This window comes from Colius striatus, chromosome 5, assembly GCF_028858725.1.
Source record: "Colius striatus isolate bColStr4 chromosome 5, bColStr4.1.hap1, whole genome shotgun sequence".
NCBI classification, from domain to species: Eukaryota; Metazoa; Chordata; class Aves; order Coliiformes; family Coliidae; genus Colius; species Colius striatus.
Genome location: NC_084763.1, coordinates 34,888,358 through 34,905,784, shown reverse-complemented (window position 1 = coordinate 34,905,784; position 17,427 = coordinate 34,888,358). Strand labels below are relative to the sequence as shown.

The following is a 17,427-nucleotide window of genomic DNA, read 5'->3' as shown; positions in this document are numbered from 1 at the left end:
GGGACAGTTTAATAGGACAACACAATGAGAAAAAAAAACAATAATACCAATAAAAGAATATATAAAGCAGCTGATGCACAGTGTGATTGCTCACCAGCTAGAACCTGACACTCTGCCCATTCCCAAGCTTCAATCCCTTATCCTGCTGGCCAGCTCTCCCAGTTGTATGCTTGGCATGACATCATATATGTTGAATATCTACTTGGCTAATTAGGGTCAGCTGTCTTGGCTATGTTCCCTCCCAGCTTCTTGTGGAAATTAGCTCTATCCTATGTGAACCCAGGGCAGTTAACGTTGTGATAATTGCTCCTCCTTCCCCACCTGCCCTTGGAAAATTGTTTCAGAAGATTTTAGGACATTGAAGACTGATCTTGTGTCTGTAGCATTCTTTTTTTTTTTTTTTTTTGGCTTAGTTAAATAAAGTTTCAGGATCCATTTTTAAATTAAAGTTGATGTTACACATAAACCTAGTGGAAGAAGTGCATTTGTGTCAGTGCATACCTCTTTCCTTCCTATTATTACTAATCCTTTGATACTCTGGGCAGAAGCAAAGAGTAAACCATGCCCTTTGAGATAGCACCTGACTGGTCATCTCCTTCAATGCAGGGTGAAAGAGGCTCTGTTTTACATCATCTGCCATGGCTTAGGTGTGACAAGTACTTCCTAATGTTTCAGGCTTCAAGCTTGGATGATCTGTGCTTTTTTTTTTTTAACAGAGCAGCATGCAACAAGCTCTTTATTGTGCTCTCATTGTTGAAAACTGACGGCACGACCCAATCCACTTATTTCCTCTTCATTTTGAGGAAACAGTACCAGTGTGGGTCAGAGGTGTCTTTCACCCCTCTGGATCAGCAGAGGCAGTTATATAGCATTCAATGAGAAGGATAAAGTTAAAAGTAGGTATGTGAAAGCAGGTTCATCAAGACACCAGATGGGCAATTTTTTTAGTAGTTTGAGGCATTGCTTTCCCAGCGTTGAAATGTGCTTGGTGTACTTCTGTCTGTTGTTGTAGACTGACTTGAGAGTATTTTCATGCACTTAATTTCCATTCATTGTCCAGAAAATAATCCAGCTGTAATTAACTTAGCTGTTCCTGGGTCTATTCCTATTTAAATTCTTGGGACATGGAAGAACAGACCAGATCAGAACCACACTAATTCTGAGGCTTTTCAGCTCACAGTGCCATCTGGAGGGGTTCATTCAAGTTCAATACCCTTGGTTATTAGCACTGACAACAGTACTCTCTAACCTGATACAGACTGCTGCTAAAGAGATGAAGATAATTGCCGTGTGTGCTGTTCTTACTGTCCTGAGTTTTCTTCTATGATACTTCAAATGTAACTGTAAATTGTAACCATCACTGGTTTTCTTCAGAGTGCTGCAAAAGAATGTATGTATCTGAATCTGAAAGACATTTAAACTTGTATTTAGGGAAAGAGTGTAGCATTTATTTGGAAATTTTCATAACCGTATTGGAATCCTCTAATACTCATGACACACTTAAGTCTCTGTTAGGGGGAGACACTCCAAGGTCCTAACCCTAGGAAAATCTGACTATGTGTGCAACATATTAAAAAAAAAAGTAGCTTGGAGATGCATCATTCCTGAGTGATTTTCTTGTTCAGTTAGCCTAATGTTTCCCATTGTCATGGTTTGACATGACAGCCTTTTCTGGTAAGGGGGAAGGGGCTGTAAAGATGGCTTCTGTAAGAAGTTGCTCACAGCTCTCACCAGCTCTGAGCCAGACCCACTTCTGGGGCTGAGCCAATTAGACACCTCCATGATCACTTTTTAAGAAGAAGCGGAAGAGGAGGTTTCTTCCTCTGTCTTCTTCCTTCTTCTCTGCCCCTTCTTTTTCTTCTAGCTGGTGGTGGTTCAAGGAGTAGGAACAGCGAGAGAAACGACCATGCGGACTCCAAGGTCAGTGATGAAAGAGAGGAGGAGGTGTGTTGGAGCAGAGACTCCCCTGCATTCTATGGAGAGAACTGGTGAAGCTGAGATTTATTTTCATTTCTTTAAAGACCCCATATCAGCGGTAAAAACTCGTTTTGATAATGAGTCTCTGGGGCAGAGACTCATGTTGCTAAAGCTGGCCCCGGACCAAGGGCAGTGGTTCACTTCATTAAAGGCCCCAAGCCTTCATTAAAGGTCCTGAGCCAGGGACAGTGACTATGGCCAGAGGAGGCTGTGTCCCGTGGGAGGGACCCACTGACTTCACTGCAGACCCCAAGCCAGGGGCAGTGATTTTCTTCTTTAAAACTATGACCGGAAGAGGCCGTGTCCCGCAAAAGGGACCCAATATCATATCCACAGCTGTAACTCTGGGGAGGAACCCACAACAAAGCAACTCAAACTTATGCCCAGAAGAGGCCTTGTCCCGAGAGAGGGACCCTGTATCTGCAGAAACTGCAACTGGGGTGAAGAATCCACGCCAGAGATATTCACCAAGGACTGCATCACATGTGGGGGACTCTGTATCGGCAGAAGCCACAGCTGTTGGGAGCAACCCACACCAGAGAAGTTCATTAAGTGCGTCCTGGAGGAGGAACCCCGTGTTGGAGCAGGGGAAGAATGCCAGGAGTTGTCCTCATCTGAGAAGACAGAAGCGGCAGAGCCCATCTGTGAGAGACTGACCACATCCCCCACTCCCTGAGCCATTGTGGGGGGAGGAGGTAGAGATATCGGGAGCAGTGAGCTGGGCCCAGGAAGAAAGAAGGAATGGGGGAGGGAGATCTTAAAGTGCTGGTTGTAATTTTCTCATCATCCTAATCCCTTTTTGCTTTTATTCTGTTCTGTTTCTTGTAGAATAAACTCTCCTACTTTCCTCTCTAAGTCGAGTACTGGAGTCTGTTTTGCCCAGAAATGTAACTCGCAGCAAGCCCTCCCTACCCTTGTCTTAATCCACAACAATCTTGCTTATCTCTTTACTCCCATTTTGCTGGGGCCTCCTCCATCCTAACAAGGGTGGGGGTGAATGGGGGCAGCCAGCGAGAAACTGTTGTGGTGCTGCTGTGCTAGCTGGGCCATACCACGACAATATACAGCAGTAACAGCTGGGAACTGACCAGCCTGGTGTGAAGCTCTGGTGAGGAGGACCAGAAAGTTCTATTAGACAGCAAGCTAACTGTGAGCAAGCAGCATGCTCACCAGCAAGAAGCATGAGAAACCTCTTTGAAATGATGCTCAGTGCCTATCAGCAAACAACTAAGATATAAAAGTTCCTGCATGACTGAAAAGACCCTACACAATCCTGTTTTGTAAACCAGATTTTGATAGCAAATACCATTTGTTATTTGAGAATCTGGTCTCACAATACAGTGGAAAAAGGCCTCATGAGCCTAACAATCTACTCCTAGCTTCAGTGCTTCAGTGTATATATTGCATTTAACAGCAGAAAGCATATCTTAAACTTTCAGCCTAGCAGACTGAAAGTCTCCTCAGGAGCAGTATCTGCAACTAAGCACACGGAGGTTATTCAAAAGTGAAATAGTATTGTTTGTCAGGTGTTGCTTGGGACTTACCACCAACATAAAAGAGACAGATTTGTCTGAGAAAGGAGTATTTATTTGTTTTGTGTGTTGGGCAGATGCTAAAGAGTCTACTCTAATCTGCATCTCATTGTATAACATTGTCTTGGTTTAGGCCCATCAGGGAACAAAGGCCACGATTAGCCTCAAGTACCGAAGAGGCTGAGGATTGCTCGAGGGCAGGGAGGGCTTAATTGCCGCTTAAGGTTCAGGACAAAACAGACCAGGCTACTGGTCTGGGGAAGAAAACAAAAAATAATTTAATGCAACATCAACTAAAACATACCCACAAAAAACCCAAAACATAACCAAAACGAAACAACACAGAGTAATACATCAATGGAAAGTCCAACCAGCCTTTTTAAGAACACCTTCCCGCCACACCTCCCCTCTTCCCGGGCTCAGAGCCCTGATCCCGAGGTTTTTACCTTGCCCCCCCCTGAACGATTCAGGGGGGCAGGCAGTGGAGGTCTCAGTCAGTCTGCTCCCAATAGTTTCTGCCGTCTGTCCCTCCTCAGGACGGGTGAACTCCACACCAGTCCTCCCTGCGAGTCCGTGGGGTAACTCACACGCATGGCAGCCCTGCACGGGCTGCTCCGACGTGCACCCATTCCAGAGGCTGCAGCTCCTCTCTGCCTCTCGTGTGGGGCTGCTCTGCGGCGTGCAGGCTCTCCAACACGGCCTGGGCCATGGCCGTCTCCCCACACAGTCCCTCGCCCGTCCGGGCTCACTCACATGGAGCTGCTGGTGGCTCTCAGTCCTGCCACGGATCTCCACAGGTTTCAGCGGCACAGCTTGCATTCTCGCCACGGCCTGCAGAAGGGTCTCCGGTCTACTGCTCCTCCTTCCTTCCTCCTCTGGCTGAAGGGTCCTCGTGGTCGCCTCCATCTTGTATCCCTCTTACACCTCCTGCCTCGCATTTCAAATTCCCGTCCCCTAAATAGTGATCGCAGAGGCGCCAGATTGGCCCAGCTGGGCCGGAGGTGGGTGTGAACCCAGGAGCCGGGGGAGGGTCCACAAACTCTTTACCGGGTCTTCACTGCAACCCGCTCCCCCTGTTACTAAGCCAAAAGCTGCTCCTTGCTAAACCAGAACAAACATGTTGTGGTAAAATGCATAACTACAATATATCACAGAATCAGACTTTGGCTGCAATCATTAAGACAACACTTTGGTGTATCATGAAACTCACAAAAGATAATAAAAAGTCCTGTGATAGAAAGATTCAGGCTCTTCCAGTTATGTTCCTATTCCTCATCACTGAATGATAAGGTGTAATTTCAGAATGATTACTGAGAGTGAAAGTGAAACCAAAATATTTAGACTAAGACAAACTGATAACTTTTCTTAAAAGGTGAAGGAATAATTTAAGATTCACTTGCCCAAGCAATGACAGGTCACTACTCCCCTGGTCCACAGATAAGCATTTATGGCTACAAAGGCTTGCGACAGCACACAAAGGACAAAAAGCAGGGCACTGGAGTGGGATTTGTTTGGCCACTTATAAATCACAGATAGATCCCACAAAGTCTTGACTTGGATGTCCTGCAAGTCAATAGGGACAAACCAAAAAGGCCAACCTGAATTTTAAACTTTGATATTGTTCACAAGCTGGAGATCTGCTGGGATTATCTACTCTACCTTCTCCTGGATAACTGAAAAAATGCCTACTGTAATCTCTCTCTCTCAGCTGTGACCTGGTTTTATGACTCCAGTACACAGTAATGGTTTAATGTTCCACTGCAGCAGATAAGAGGGCATCAAAGGGATAAGAAAGAGAGCCTGGGAGAGAGCAACACTGAGATTTAGGCAGTAAAGCCCTGCCTAGGCTGTTTAAAACTCATTTGTTGTTAGGTCACCAAGTTTTGTAAAAACTTGACAGTGCCCACTAAAGAAGTGTTGAACAGGCTAACTTCTAACCATATTAGAGAAGAATGTGACACTTCATCACTTTTTGTCATATTCTCAAAAGCTCTAAGCATGGAGGACTGTGTTGTCAAAGCACTAACTCCTGGGTGTGAGCAACTTTCCAGTGCAGTCTACATTTTGCTGATATGTGTACTAAAAAAAGGATAACTGACAGCGAGATGAATTAAAAATTGTCAATAGACATCTTTCTAGTGAACTCCATTGATTCTATTCTATTATTCTAGTCTGTTAATCAATGATTAGGAGAGTATTACAACTCTTTCCAAATCTTGAGATAAAAACCTAAAGAAAGAAAACAACTGAGCAAGCAACCTGAAAATATGTTCAACCTATTTTGTCACAAAGTTGAAAATCCAAACTGTAGATAAATGTTCTCTGCAAGTTTCAATCTACTTATCTGTTGAGGCAAATGGAGCTTGAGGTTTTTTTCTTCCAATCAACAGATGCATAATTTACTGAATGAGTGTCCTGGTTCAGCCCAGCTAGCACAGCAGCACCACGACAGTCTCTCACTGGCTGCCCCCATTCACCCCCACCCTCGTTAGGATGGCAGAGGCCCCAGCAAAATTGGAGTAAAAAGATAAGCAAGATTGTTGTAGATTAAGACAAGGGCAGGGAGGGCTCGCTGCCAATTACGGTTCTGGGCAAAACAGACTCCAGTACTTGACTTAGAGAGGAAAGTAGGAGAGTTTATTCTATGTTGCCGCTACTGGCAACACCACCAAGCTGCCCGCACAGATCACTCAGCCCACCCCCACTGAGGGGACAAGGATCACCACACACTCAGCATAGATGATACTTTATTCCAACCCCTTGTTTACACCATGTGCCTTTATCTGCTAACACCAGCATCTCCTCTCACTCCACCTCGTGCCCACCTCTTCTGTACCCTCCACCTCTCGCGTTACAACCCGAGATCTTCCGGATGCCTACTACATCTCCTCGTCCCTATGCTCAATGACTCCAGTGTCCTGTGGCACAGGCTGATACATAATGTGTCTGCCCAGTATGCATGCTAGCTGAGCCAATTGTGGGAAGATATGAACAGATGCTGGTCGTGTTCAACTTCACTACCCAATCTCGCTGATAGTTGAGTGACCCCAACTGGATCTGCATCACTCCAAAGAACACGTCAACCTGCAAAAGAGAGTAGACTGTTAGACTCATATTTTTCGTCGTATTCGTTTTGCCAGGACCCACTACCAGGTTCCCTCCTTTTCTACACAAGCGTACCCTTGGCTCGAGCATCTGAGCTTCCACCCTGATTCCCACTCCCCAGTGTGGATGTGCTGTAATTTGACTGCTGGTATTAACATGTTGCCTATCAGGGGTAATTCTATGTCCTATGCTCTCCCCCTCCCTAAGACAGTTGAGCTGTACTTGTAGGGTAGCATGAGCACATTCAACGATCACCTGTCCCTGGCTGTTGTGAGGGATACCGTGCAGCAATTTAATCTGCCAGGTTCATTCTTGTGTCACGTGGGAGGTGTAACAAGTCCCATTGACAGTTTTGATTTGTGCAGGATGTCCTAGGATGGCTATACATTGTAGCCAGTGCCTGACCACGTGGCATGCTGTGGCTCAATGCATGGGGGTAGCTCCCATCTGTCTCCCTGTTTCCATACCAGTGCTGCTGTGTTGATCTTTGATGAGGCATCTGTAAACGTGTGTCTTTACAGTCCCATGCAGCTCCTTCACAACCTTTGTTTCTAGGGGAGTCCATTCATATCTGTTCCCATCGGTCACTGAATCATAGAATATTAGAATGTTAGAATGTTAGGGATTGGAAAGGACTCCCAGAGATCATCCAGTCCAACCCTCCCTCAGTAGAAGTAGGTTCACCCAGACCAGGCCACACATCCAGGCAGGTCCCGATGACCTCCAAGGGAACAGGCTTCACAATCCCTCTTTGGGCGTCCTGCTCCACTGCTCCATCACCCTCACAACAAAACAGTTTTTGCACCTTTATTTTTTTTCACTAACAAGCATCAGACTTTTAGAATCAGCAGCAAAACTAGCATGTTTATACTACTTCTAATTGGTCCTTTCTCTAAAAGCCAGCTGCATTTTCTGTGATAAGCCTTGGGGTTTCACATACTGCTTCAGCCTCCTCCTTGCTGGAGCTTGTTATCATGTAGGCATTCTTTCTTCTCCTTTTCTCACAGTTGAGAGCAGCTCAAGGACAATCCGCATATTAGTTCTCAAAGCATGGGTTGTTCACTGTTTCCAGGCCATGGCCTCTTTCAGACAGAAATTCCTCCACAACTCCCCCTTTTTATTTTTGAGCAACCCATGCCTGGTAAGCTTCTTTTTATACACTGAAAAAAACCCCACAGCTGACAAACAAAATTATTACACTTGTGCTAAAAGGAAAATCTATAGCAGTTCTATTTTGCAAGGTTGCATGTCTAATACTACTTACATCACTAATCAAGTCTAAAATACAAACCACTTTGTATAAACTTTCTTCACTCCCTTTTTTTTTGGTCCCACATATCCCCACCACCCCCCCCGTATCCGCACCACCCCCCGTCCTCCAGCTCTCATTTCTACCACTCCTCCAGGCATCATCTTCGGTGGCCAATAACGCGGCTGACTTTTCTCCTTTCTCATTCCTGGCGTCGTGGGCATTGTCCTCGGCATTGCTCCCGGCGCCACTCCCAGCACTGCTCCTGGCGGTGCAGTTGGTATTACTCTCTCCTGCGTTTTCTTTTTCTTTGTTTCCCCTCGCATGCCCAATGGTACCCAGTCTAACATGGGGTCGGGCTTCCCCACTCTCCCGTGATCCTCTTGCACTGTACTCTCGCTCGACTCCACCCGCTCGGCATTCCCCGCCTGCATCCGCTGCAACTTGTCCCAGGGGTAACCTGGCTGGGTTTGACTGGGAAGCAGCTCTCTCGTGGGGGCCACTCTCCTCATCCTCCTCCTTACTGTCAAGCCCATCACATTCCGCGTCCTCACACAGTGATGGATCCGTCTGCACTCCCAGATTCTCTACCTCTACACTCCACGTTTGAGCCTCCTGATCACTACAAACTCTCTCCTCTGTCTGCGCTCTCCACCCCTTCTCCCAGAAAGCTTCCTGCGCCGACAGCCAAAGCTGTCTCTCCTCTGCTACCTTAGTCAGAGTCCTCTTAACATCTCCCCACGCTTTAAGATACTGACCTATCTCCTTAGTCCCCTCTAAGCCAACCTGTAACATCTCCTCCTCCACCGCCGTCCAAATCTGCATATCTAACACCTCTGTGGGTGCGCACACCACACCCTACCTCTGCAACCACTGGATGCACCCAACTGTGGATGTGCGACTAATTCGCTCGCCTACCTCAGGCGCCACTGCCTTGAGTACCTTAATCACTTGTTCCATCTGTGCAATGGCTGCGGACATCCTGCGTTCCACCGATCACGTCAGGGTCACCATATGTTGCCACTACCGCCAACATCACCAGGCCACCCGCACTGAGGGGACAAGGATCACCACACACTCAGTATGGATGATACTTTATTCCAACCCCTTGTTTACACCATGTGCCTTTATCTGCTAACACCAGCATCTCCTCTCACTCCACCCCGTGCCCACCTCTTCTGTACCCTCCACCTCTTGCGTTACAACCCGAGATCTTCTGGACGCCTACTACAATTCTACAAGAAACAGAACAGAATAAAAGCAAAAAGGGAGTAGGATGATGAGAAAATTACAACCAGCACTTTAAGATCTCCCTCCCCCATCCCTGCTTTCTTCTCGGGCCCAGCTCACTGCTCCCGATATCTCTACCTCCTCCTCCCTCAACAGCTCAGGGAGTGGGGAATGTGGTCAGTCTCTCACAGATGGGCTCTGCCGCTTCTGTCTTCTCAGATGAGGATAACTCCTGGCATTCTTCCCCTGCTCCAACATGGGATTCCTCCCCCGGGACACACTTAAACTTCTCTGGTGTGGATTGCTCCCAACAGCTGTGGCTTCTGCCGATACAGTGTCCCTCACATGGGACACAGTACTTGGTGAATGTCTCAGGTGTGGATTCTTTGCCATGGTTGCAGTTTCTGCAGATACAGGGTCCCTCTCTCTGGACAAGGCCTCTTCTGGCCATAAGTTTAATGAGCTGCTTTGTCATGGATTCCTCCCCACAGTTACAGCTGTGGATATTGGGTCCCTTTTGCGGGACACGGCCTGCTCCGGCCGTAGTGATAAAGGGCCCCTCCTTCGGGACACAGCCTCCTCCGGCCATAGTCACTGTCCCTGGCTTGGGGCCTTTAATGAAGTGAATTGCTGCCCCTGGTCCAGGGCCAGCTTTAGCAACATGAGTCTCTGCCCCAGAGACTCATTATCAAAATGAGTTTTTACCGCTGATATGGGGTCTTTAAAGAAATGAAAATAAATCTCAGCTTCACCAGTTCTCTCCATAGAATGCAGGGGAGTCTCTGCTCCAGCACACCTCCTCCTCTCTTTCATCACTGACCTTGGAGTCCGCATGGTCGTTTCTCTCGCTGTTCCTACTCCTTGAACCACCACCAGCTAGAAGAAAAAGAAGGGACAGAGAAGAAGGAAGAAGATGGAGGAAGAAACCTCCTCTTCCGCTTCTTCTTAAAAAGTGATCATGGAGGCGTCTAATTGGCTCAGCCCCAGAAGTGGGTCTGGCTCAGAGCTGGTGAGAGTTGTGAGCAACTTCTTACAGGAGCCATCTTTACAGCCCCTTCCCCCTTACCAGAAAAGGCTGTCATGTCAAACCATGACATCTACACAGCAGCAGATAGTTCCATCCAGGTGCAGGACTTCATGTTAATCTTTGTTAAATCTCATGAAGTTATTGTTGGCTTAGTCTTCCAGCATGTTGGCATGTTGAGTTCTCTCTGTATGGTGCTTCATCCTCCTGGTGTTATCTGGCTTTCCTCCAGTCTGATGTCATCCGTGAACTTGGTTAAGGTGCATTCAATTTCATCATCCAGATTTTCTACAAAGATAATAAATATTATTGGACTGGCAATTTGACTTTGAGCCATTAACCACTACTCTGACAAGAAGGTTCAGAAGTCTTTGTCGTCTTACATTGACTGAGTAATCTCTCACCGGATACCAGACTGTTAGAACTTCTGACACTTCTGAAGTTTAAGCAGTATCTGGATCAAGTTTTGAAATGATAGTAGTTGAGAAATGCAAGACCATAATGTAGACCTCCTTTTATCCTTCAGCTGTAGAAATGAAAAAAAATAATTACTTACCTGTAGCAGCTTCTCTGAGGTTCCTTTTTATTTTTGGTCTGTAAGTACACAACTCATCCTGCTATGCTGCTTCTTTCAATAGGAGTTAAAGAATTAGAGATTTTGTACTTAAGAGAAACTGTGAGAGATGAACAGACCTGCTCTTTCTGTAAGGGATGCCTTTGCAGTAGTGACTTTGAGATGTAAGAATTTGATGTTAATAAGTTACATTTTGAAGCTAATAATGTGCGTGTACAGGTATGTGAATTACAGCTGTACAATTATGCTTGTACAGGATGTGCTACCTATAAACTTACTGTCTTAGCAATTAGAAGTTGATTTTTAAAAAATAAGTACAATAGATATGGTTTATCTTGTTTCCTAACAGCCACCTTCACAGCCCTTGAGCCATTTCAATCCCCATTAACTGTAGCACCTCTGAAAATGAGACTATCCAGATGTAATATGCTGTCTGAGAATATTAAGGAGTAATAAGCAATCGTGAGGTATCATGCAATTTTAAATGGAGCTTAATGTGTTTCTGGTTTGAAAACTAATTTATGCATGTGAAATTAAAATATAGCTATTAATGCTTTACAAATGTAACTTTTTGAATTTTCATGGATTGCTTTTGGTATTTTCTTGTGCTGATACGTGGGCAGTGATTAAAAGTTGCAGATTTTGTTCAGATATGTATTTTTTAAATGTTTCAGAGGAGATTAAGTTTTGTATTCTGTTGGGGCTGATTTTATGTTACATGCACTTCTTATCTACAAATAGTTCAGTCAGACCATATTTGAAATTAATCAATGGACAATGTATCCCAGCAAACTAGATTGCCATAACAATTGTGAAGGTTCAGAATGTGCTGAAGATAGCTGAGAAAATAAATAATGCTGCTGTTGCAATTATAACAGTACATTATCATAATTGACACGGAGTATTTAGTTCCTAAAAGCAGTTGATTCTCCTCTGCTTTTCTGACTTTTTGCAAGCAGGAGGATACTGGAATTTAAAAGCAAAAGTAATGTTGTGCCAGGAGTCTGTAACTTTGTTGCAGTTTGTGATGTGTAGTGTGTTAGTATATTGTATTGGGATTCATAAGTAGAAAGAAGTTAGAATTAGACCTGGATAAATAAATATATCTTCTAAATATCTTAAGTTCTTCTGTTCAATTATGCTTTTACTGTGGGAAGTGGTTTTGAAAAGTAGACCCATTACTTATTTGCATGCTGCTCTATTTTTTGCCTTGTGACTTTCAATAGATGTTTTTCTGTTAATGAGGGAATATGTCTTGCGCATCCACAGAATTTAGTACTAACATCCAATCACTTCTCATTTTTCAGACTAATGGAAAGCTGAGATGCTTTTATAAATGGCACTTCTGGAAATCTGAAAATAAACACTGTACAATTTTATTTTGGGCTGTGATGCAGTAAAAGAGACATAGTTTCATTCTCAGAGTTTAGCTTAAAACTTCATTTATTACAAACATAGAATTTAATTGTACATTTGATACTGGTAGAAATAATTCAGACAGTAAATATGAGTTCCATAATACAGTTTCTTAAATCATTATAAAGTGGGCATGTCTATTTCCAAGAGGATTGCTTTTTTTTGCGAAGCTATGTCTATGCTTTCCTTTTTTTGCCCCTTAAACTTTGAAATCAGGAGGAGACTGTGCTTTCCTTTGCTGTTCAGAATTTGTGGCGTTTGTAAGCTTTAAAAATGTTGATGAAATAATGAAAGTTGCTTTTTTAACAAATAGAAAAAAAACCTAACATTAAACTAATTAGGAGATTAGATTAGATTTAATCACTACTTAGTGATTAAAAGTGATAAGCTCTTCAAAAGGCAGTGTCTTACAGTATTTGAATAGTTTACATAGTAATTGGTTTTTCAACTGTGTGCCTGGCTCACCTGCGGCTTTTTGTTCATCAGCATGTTTTGCTACAAGGTAGTGTATCTTGTCATTTGCTTGCTGTTTGCTTTTAGAGTATTTCCTCATTACATGTGTTGCTGTTTCTTGATGATATCTTCAGAAACTTGATCTGCTGTTTGAGTTCTAGCATAAAATTTAATAAAATTTTATGTGATGCTTTGTGGAAGAGTGGTTTTCTTTTTCCTATTTCTGATATAAAAATTAAAAGTACATTTATGTAAATTAATTTTGAGATATCAAATACTATAGAATTGAAAAATGAGGTCAGAGGTTATCTTATGACATTTGTCCTTTATAATGACATTTGTACCTTTACCTTTGAATGTTTTGATTTCTAGACATCAATCTGTGGAATAGTACCTTGTTAGTATGAAGCTGAAAAGGAATTCATTAACATCATTTAAGAACACTTTTAAAACAAACTACATAAATGGAAGAATAATCTGAATGTGCCTCAAATATGCAGCATTAACTTCTAGCTTATTTTCAGTAGTGACTGGTTTGAATCTTAATGCAGAACAGCTGGTAAGCCTTTCTAGAGGATGTCATTAGTGATGAAGAGGAAAACTTTTCACCTTTAACAAGGTTTTGTTTTCTATACAGCTTGCCCAATTTAGGCAGCGGAAGGCACAAACTGACAGTCAGAATGGATCAAAGAAGCAGAAAAATAAGAAGAAAATGGCAAACGTCAAAGATGAAGAGTCAATACAAGATGGGGTTGATACTGGTCGATCTCAAGGTGATGAAACATCCATGTGCAGCAGCCAATGGGGAGCAGCTGCTACTGCTGACTTCGCTATTACCAGGACTTTGCATAGTGGAGAAATTATCAAACACAGTCAGACTTGCACTATTGAGGTAAGTTTGTCTCAGGCTATAACCAGTTACTTTGAAGGCAATGAAATAGTCCTTTAATTTTGAGAGTGGGAATAAAGGAATTATAGGAGATTTGGGATGTTATTTACTTGTTTCCTTCTCTGTCCTTAATAATTCCAGAGAAAGTGCTTTCTGCCTGCTTGCTGACATTGTGTTTTCTGTATTTGTCAGTACACTGTAGATTATGTAAAGTTTGTTTGTACTGTTCTAATCCCTAAATGGGCAAAAATTGGTTTTCTTTTATTGCTTCATTTTATACATTTTGTTTTATTAAAAGTTTATAAATTACAGTGGATTTTTGGTTACTGGAGCTGTGGCTATTGTACAATGCAAAACTAAACGTCTATCCATAATGTAATTTGAATCTTTCTGGTTAATAAGGAGAAATGAATTTAGAGAACACTACTTAGAGACAGATAAATAGATACTCTACTTTTACTACTTAATGAAATATAATCCTGATTGCTAGTGGCTGAAAGTACATGCTCTGAGAAGGCTGTAAGATGCCCCATGGCAGTCTAGTTCAGTTCTGAGCAGACATGGATTCATATAACATATATGTCATTCCAGGTATGAGGGACAAGAGATGCTGAATTATTTACAGAATAACTTGTTCCATTCTTGAAAGCACTGCCTCTAAAAGGATGAGTGGCATCCTGAACAAGCAGCTCAATGCAATTTCTCAGCTCTGTGCAAGCAAATACAGTCTTTCTGAGAGATGTAATATAGATTAATGTCCTGCACTTTGACTTGTCAGTCCTTTGCCAGGATGGACCCTTTGTAGCTATTCTGGTTCCATTATCTCATTTCCAGCAGCTTAGAAGTAATGGAGAAAGGAGCCTTTTCAAGCATGTTTTGTATTGCAAAGAAAATAAAAAAGTTACACTGATGGAGGTGCAGACAGACTGTATGATTTAATATATGTGGAAAAAAAAAACTTCTTCAGTAATCGATCCATTTGTTTTAGAATTTCAAACCTACCGTGTATCAGTCTACTAAATACTTTGAAGAGTATGCCCTTACTATGTAGCTTTTCACACTTGGAAGGCTCATGTTAGGACTTCAAAACTGTTGTAACTCAATAAAGTTGTCTGTTCAACTCATGGCTTTTCAAGGAGCAGGTAATAAATTGTTTTAAGAGTATTTAATACCAGAATTACTGTTTTCATAGTTGAATATGAGACTTTTTTGCCTTCTAGGAAAAGAGAAAGGTGTACTTTATGAAATGCAGCAGGTTATCTATAGCTAAGGAGAAAGCACTGCTAGGGTAGAGAGCTGTTTTGAAGGAATCACATAAACTGTTGTTTTTACAGTACTGTAGTCTCCATAAATACGGTAACTGTATAAAAAAAAATTCTTAACCAAATATATATTTTAAGTACACTGTGATTGTATGTTACAGATGGACTCTGCTGATGTGCTTGCTCTCAGTCAGGATAAATATCTCTACTACAATTGGAAAAAACAAGTTAAGTACAGAATCAGAATAATTTAGGTTGAAAGGGACCTCAGAGTTCATCTAGTCCAATCCTGTGCTCAAAGCAGGTCTAATTAGATCAGATTGGTCCTAGTAGCCTATGTTGGCTTCTGAAGGCCAAGGCAATACAAGACACAGATGATTTTAAAAATGGAAAAAAATCTATTGTGTAGTTGCTAAAGATAGCACACATAGATATATTCTTAAGATTAGATATGATTTTTCTGAGATCTGACTTATTGCTAAAGCAACTTATGTTTCAGTAAATAAATATAGAGATGCATAGGAGTTTTTTGTTTGTTGCTTTCTTTTTTGTTTGTTTTTGAATAGTAACTTTAAGAGAGTAAGCATGATGATGTTTATTTGTAATTTGATTCTTCTGAATTACTCATGTCTTAGTGACTTCTAAAACAGTTTTAACTTCTGCCAAAAAAAGCTGTTCCGAACTGGGAGAGCATTTTTCTTTGTTATATGTTGCCTACTGCCTGTTCATTCATGTTAAATTAGTAATTTACATTTTCGAGTTGAAAGAAGGGTACCAAAGTCTCTATCTGTGCAGTATTAACAGAAGAGGAAAAAATCCAAAATAGTTTCAATGAATCTCAGAAGTTACTGTTTTTAGTCTTCTAAGTGCAATGATTGGGACAGAGAGTCTTTATCACAGTGATTGGATTACATCATGCTTACTTGAAATGGCAGTCAATGTAGTAGGCAGTTTCAGGGTAATCTCTGCAGTGGAGAATTACAATAATCTTTGAGCTGTTTGCTTTTTCACCCAACATTAAATCTTTATAGGCTACTGTGTCAGAAGAGAAAGGCAAGATTACTGGAGACATTATGCAGGATTATTTTCTAGCTAAATTTTAATTCCACTTAATTATCTCATCTTTTTTTTTGATAAATTCACGTTTACAATTGTTCTTTCTGTATTACAAAATAAACTCAGAACATATAACTATACTGGCTGTCTATGTAAAAGTCCTTACTGGGCTTTTTTTTTTTTGTAGCTTTGTGGATAGAAGTTTATCTCCCCGTGGTTTTTCTAGTGTGATTTTTTTTTTTTTTGAGTCCCTAGTGGAAATAGCAAGTCCAAATAGAAATAGCAGTGACATCTCTTACTCAATATGAATAACAGAAAGGTAATAGAGGTACTCCTTTGAGAGCTTATTCACTATTCCAAGTTACAGTTCTTTTTCAGAGAGGACAAAAGTTTATTTAGAGAACTCAAAGTTATTTTTTGCAGTCACCCCTTTGCTTCCCCACCCCCAAGGTGGGTTCGTTCATGCCCCTGTAATACCCCAAGTTACAGAAACTAGTTGAAAGAACTCTGGAAGAGTTGTAATTTTATCCTTTCCATTTTACCTTCTATCTGAACTTATTTGTAACCTCCATAAGGTCTTCCATCCGCTGTGAGAGAAACAGTTTATTTACAAATTTGTTAGAGAAGTGATAGTATTTCTTGGTTAAAGTAACTGATTCTTAGCTTGTTTCATGTTAAATGCTTTTTCTTTTTATCTCACGGGGAATCATAGAGTCTTAAGGATTGGAAGGGACCTTGAAAGGTCATCTAGTTGGCTTTGGTTTTTGTCTTTATTCCATTGCACCCTGATATCTTTTTGTCACGACATCTGTAGTATTTTCTTCCATGTAGATGTAAAAATAATATAGAAGACTCAGTCCAGGAAAGAAATTTGATCAATGGAACTCGGTTTTTAGAATTGCACGTTTTTGTGACTTCCTGCAATTAAAAATGAAAGAAAGCAAAAGGACTTCCAGGGTAAATAATTGCTGAGATCACCTCCTCTGAGAAGTCTCAAAATGATGGACTGGAGCAGGCTGCTTTGCGAGAATGTGCTAATGCCAGGAAAGCAAAAGAAATTAACCTGTTGCATAGTAAAAATGTCCTTGAGTCACCTGGATAGTAAAAGCTATTATATAAAGCTTCTTAGAAAAGAAAAGATCAAAGTTCTATGATGAAGAATACATGCTAATTGACTAAGGTTGGATTAGTAACTTGTCTGTTGTTTTCCACAGGACAAATCCATTTGGTAACAGTTTTAGAGTACTTTAACGATTTACTCAAGTATGTGATGGAATTTATAGGTCCACGATCATTGTTTCATTTCTATAACTTACTCCAGTTGCTAGTGCCTGAGATTTGACAGACAAGGAGCAGAAACAGAGTAAGAAGGAGACACTGAGTAGAATTAGAGAATTATTTTCAATAACCACCTTCCTTTGAGAATTCATATTTTCACCCTCTAGCCTAGCATTCAATCTACAAGTTCTTTGTCTTTTTATATAATTATATGCTAGACTTATGTTTATCCAAGGATCTAGATGTTCCTGTATCGTCTTTCTTATTAAAAAGGGGCTGTTTATATAATTCAAAAGCATTACAAGTTAAACTATATAAGGAGTCAGATTACTTGTCCTTGTTTTTGCACATTGGAGAAGTGTCTATTTCATGCCCTATATAA

At 41.7% G+C, this 17,427-nt stretch overlaps 1 protein-coding gene across 10 annotated transcripts in view; it reads left to right on the top strand.

Moving 5' to 3' along the window:
* The window catches only part of AKAP9 (A-kinase anchoring protein 9), a 137,885-nt gene that overhangs the window by 21,411 nt on the left and 99,047 nt on the right, over positions 1-17,427 (top strand). For all 10 annotated transcript variants that reach the window (XM_061997141.1, XM_061997146.1, XM_061997144.1 and 7 more), the window contains one exon: positions 13,198-13,452. In XM_061997141.1, coding sequence (XP_061853125.1) covers positions 13,198-13,452 — 255 coding nt within the window. The remainder of the gene's footprint in view (positions 1-13,197; positions 13,453-17,427) is intronic.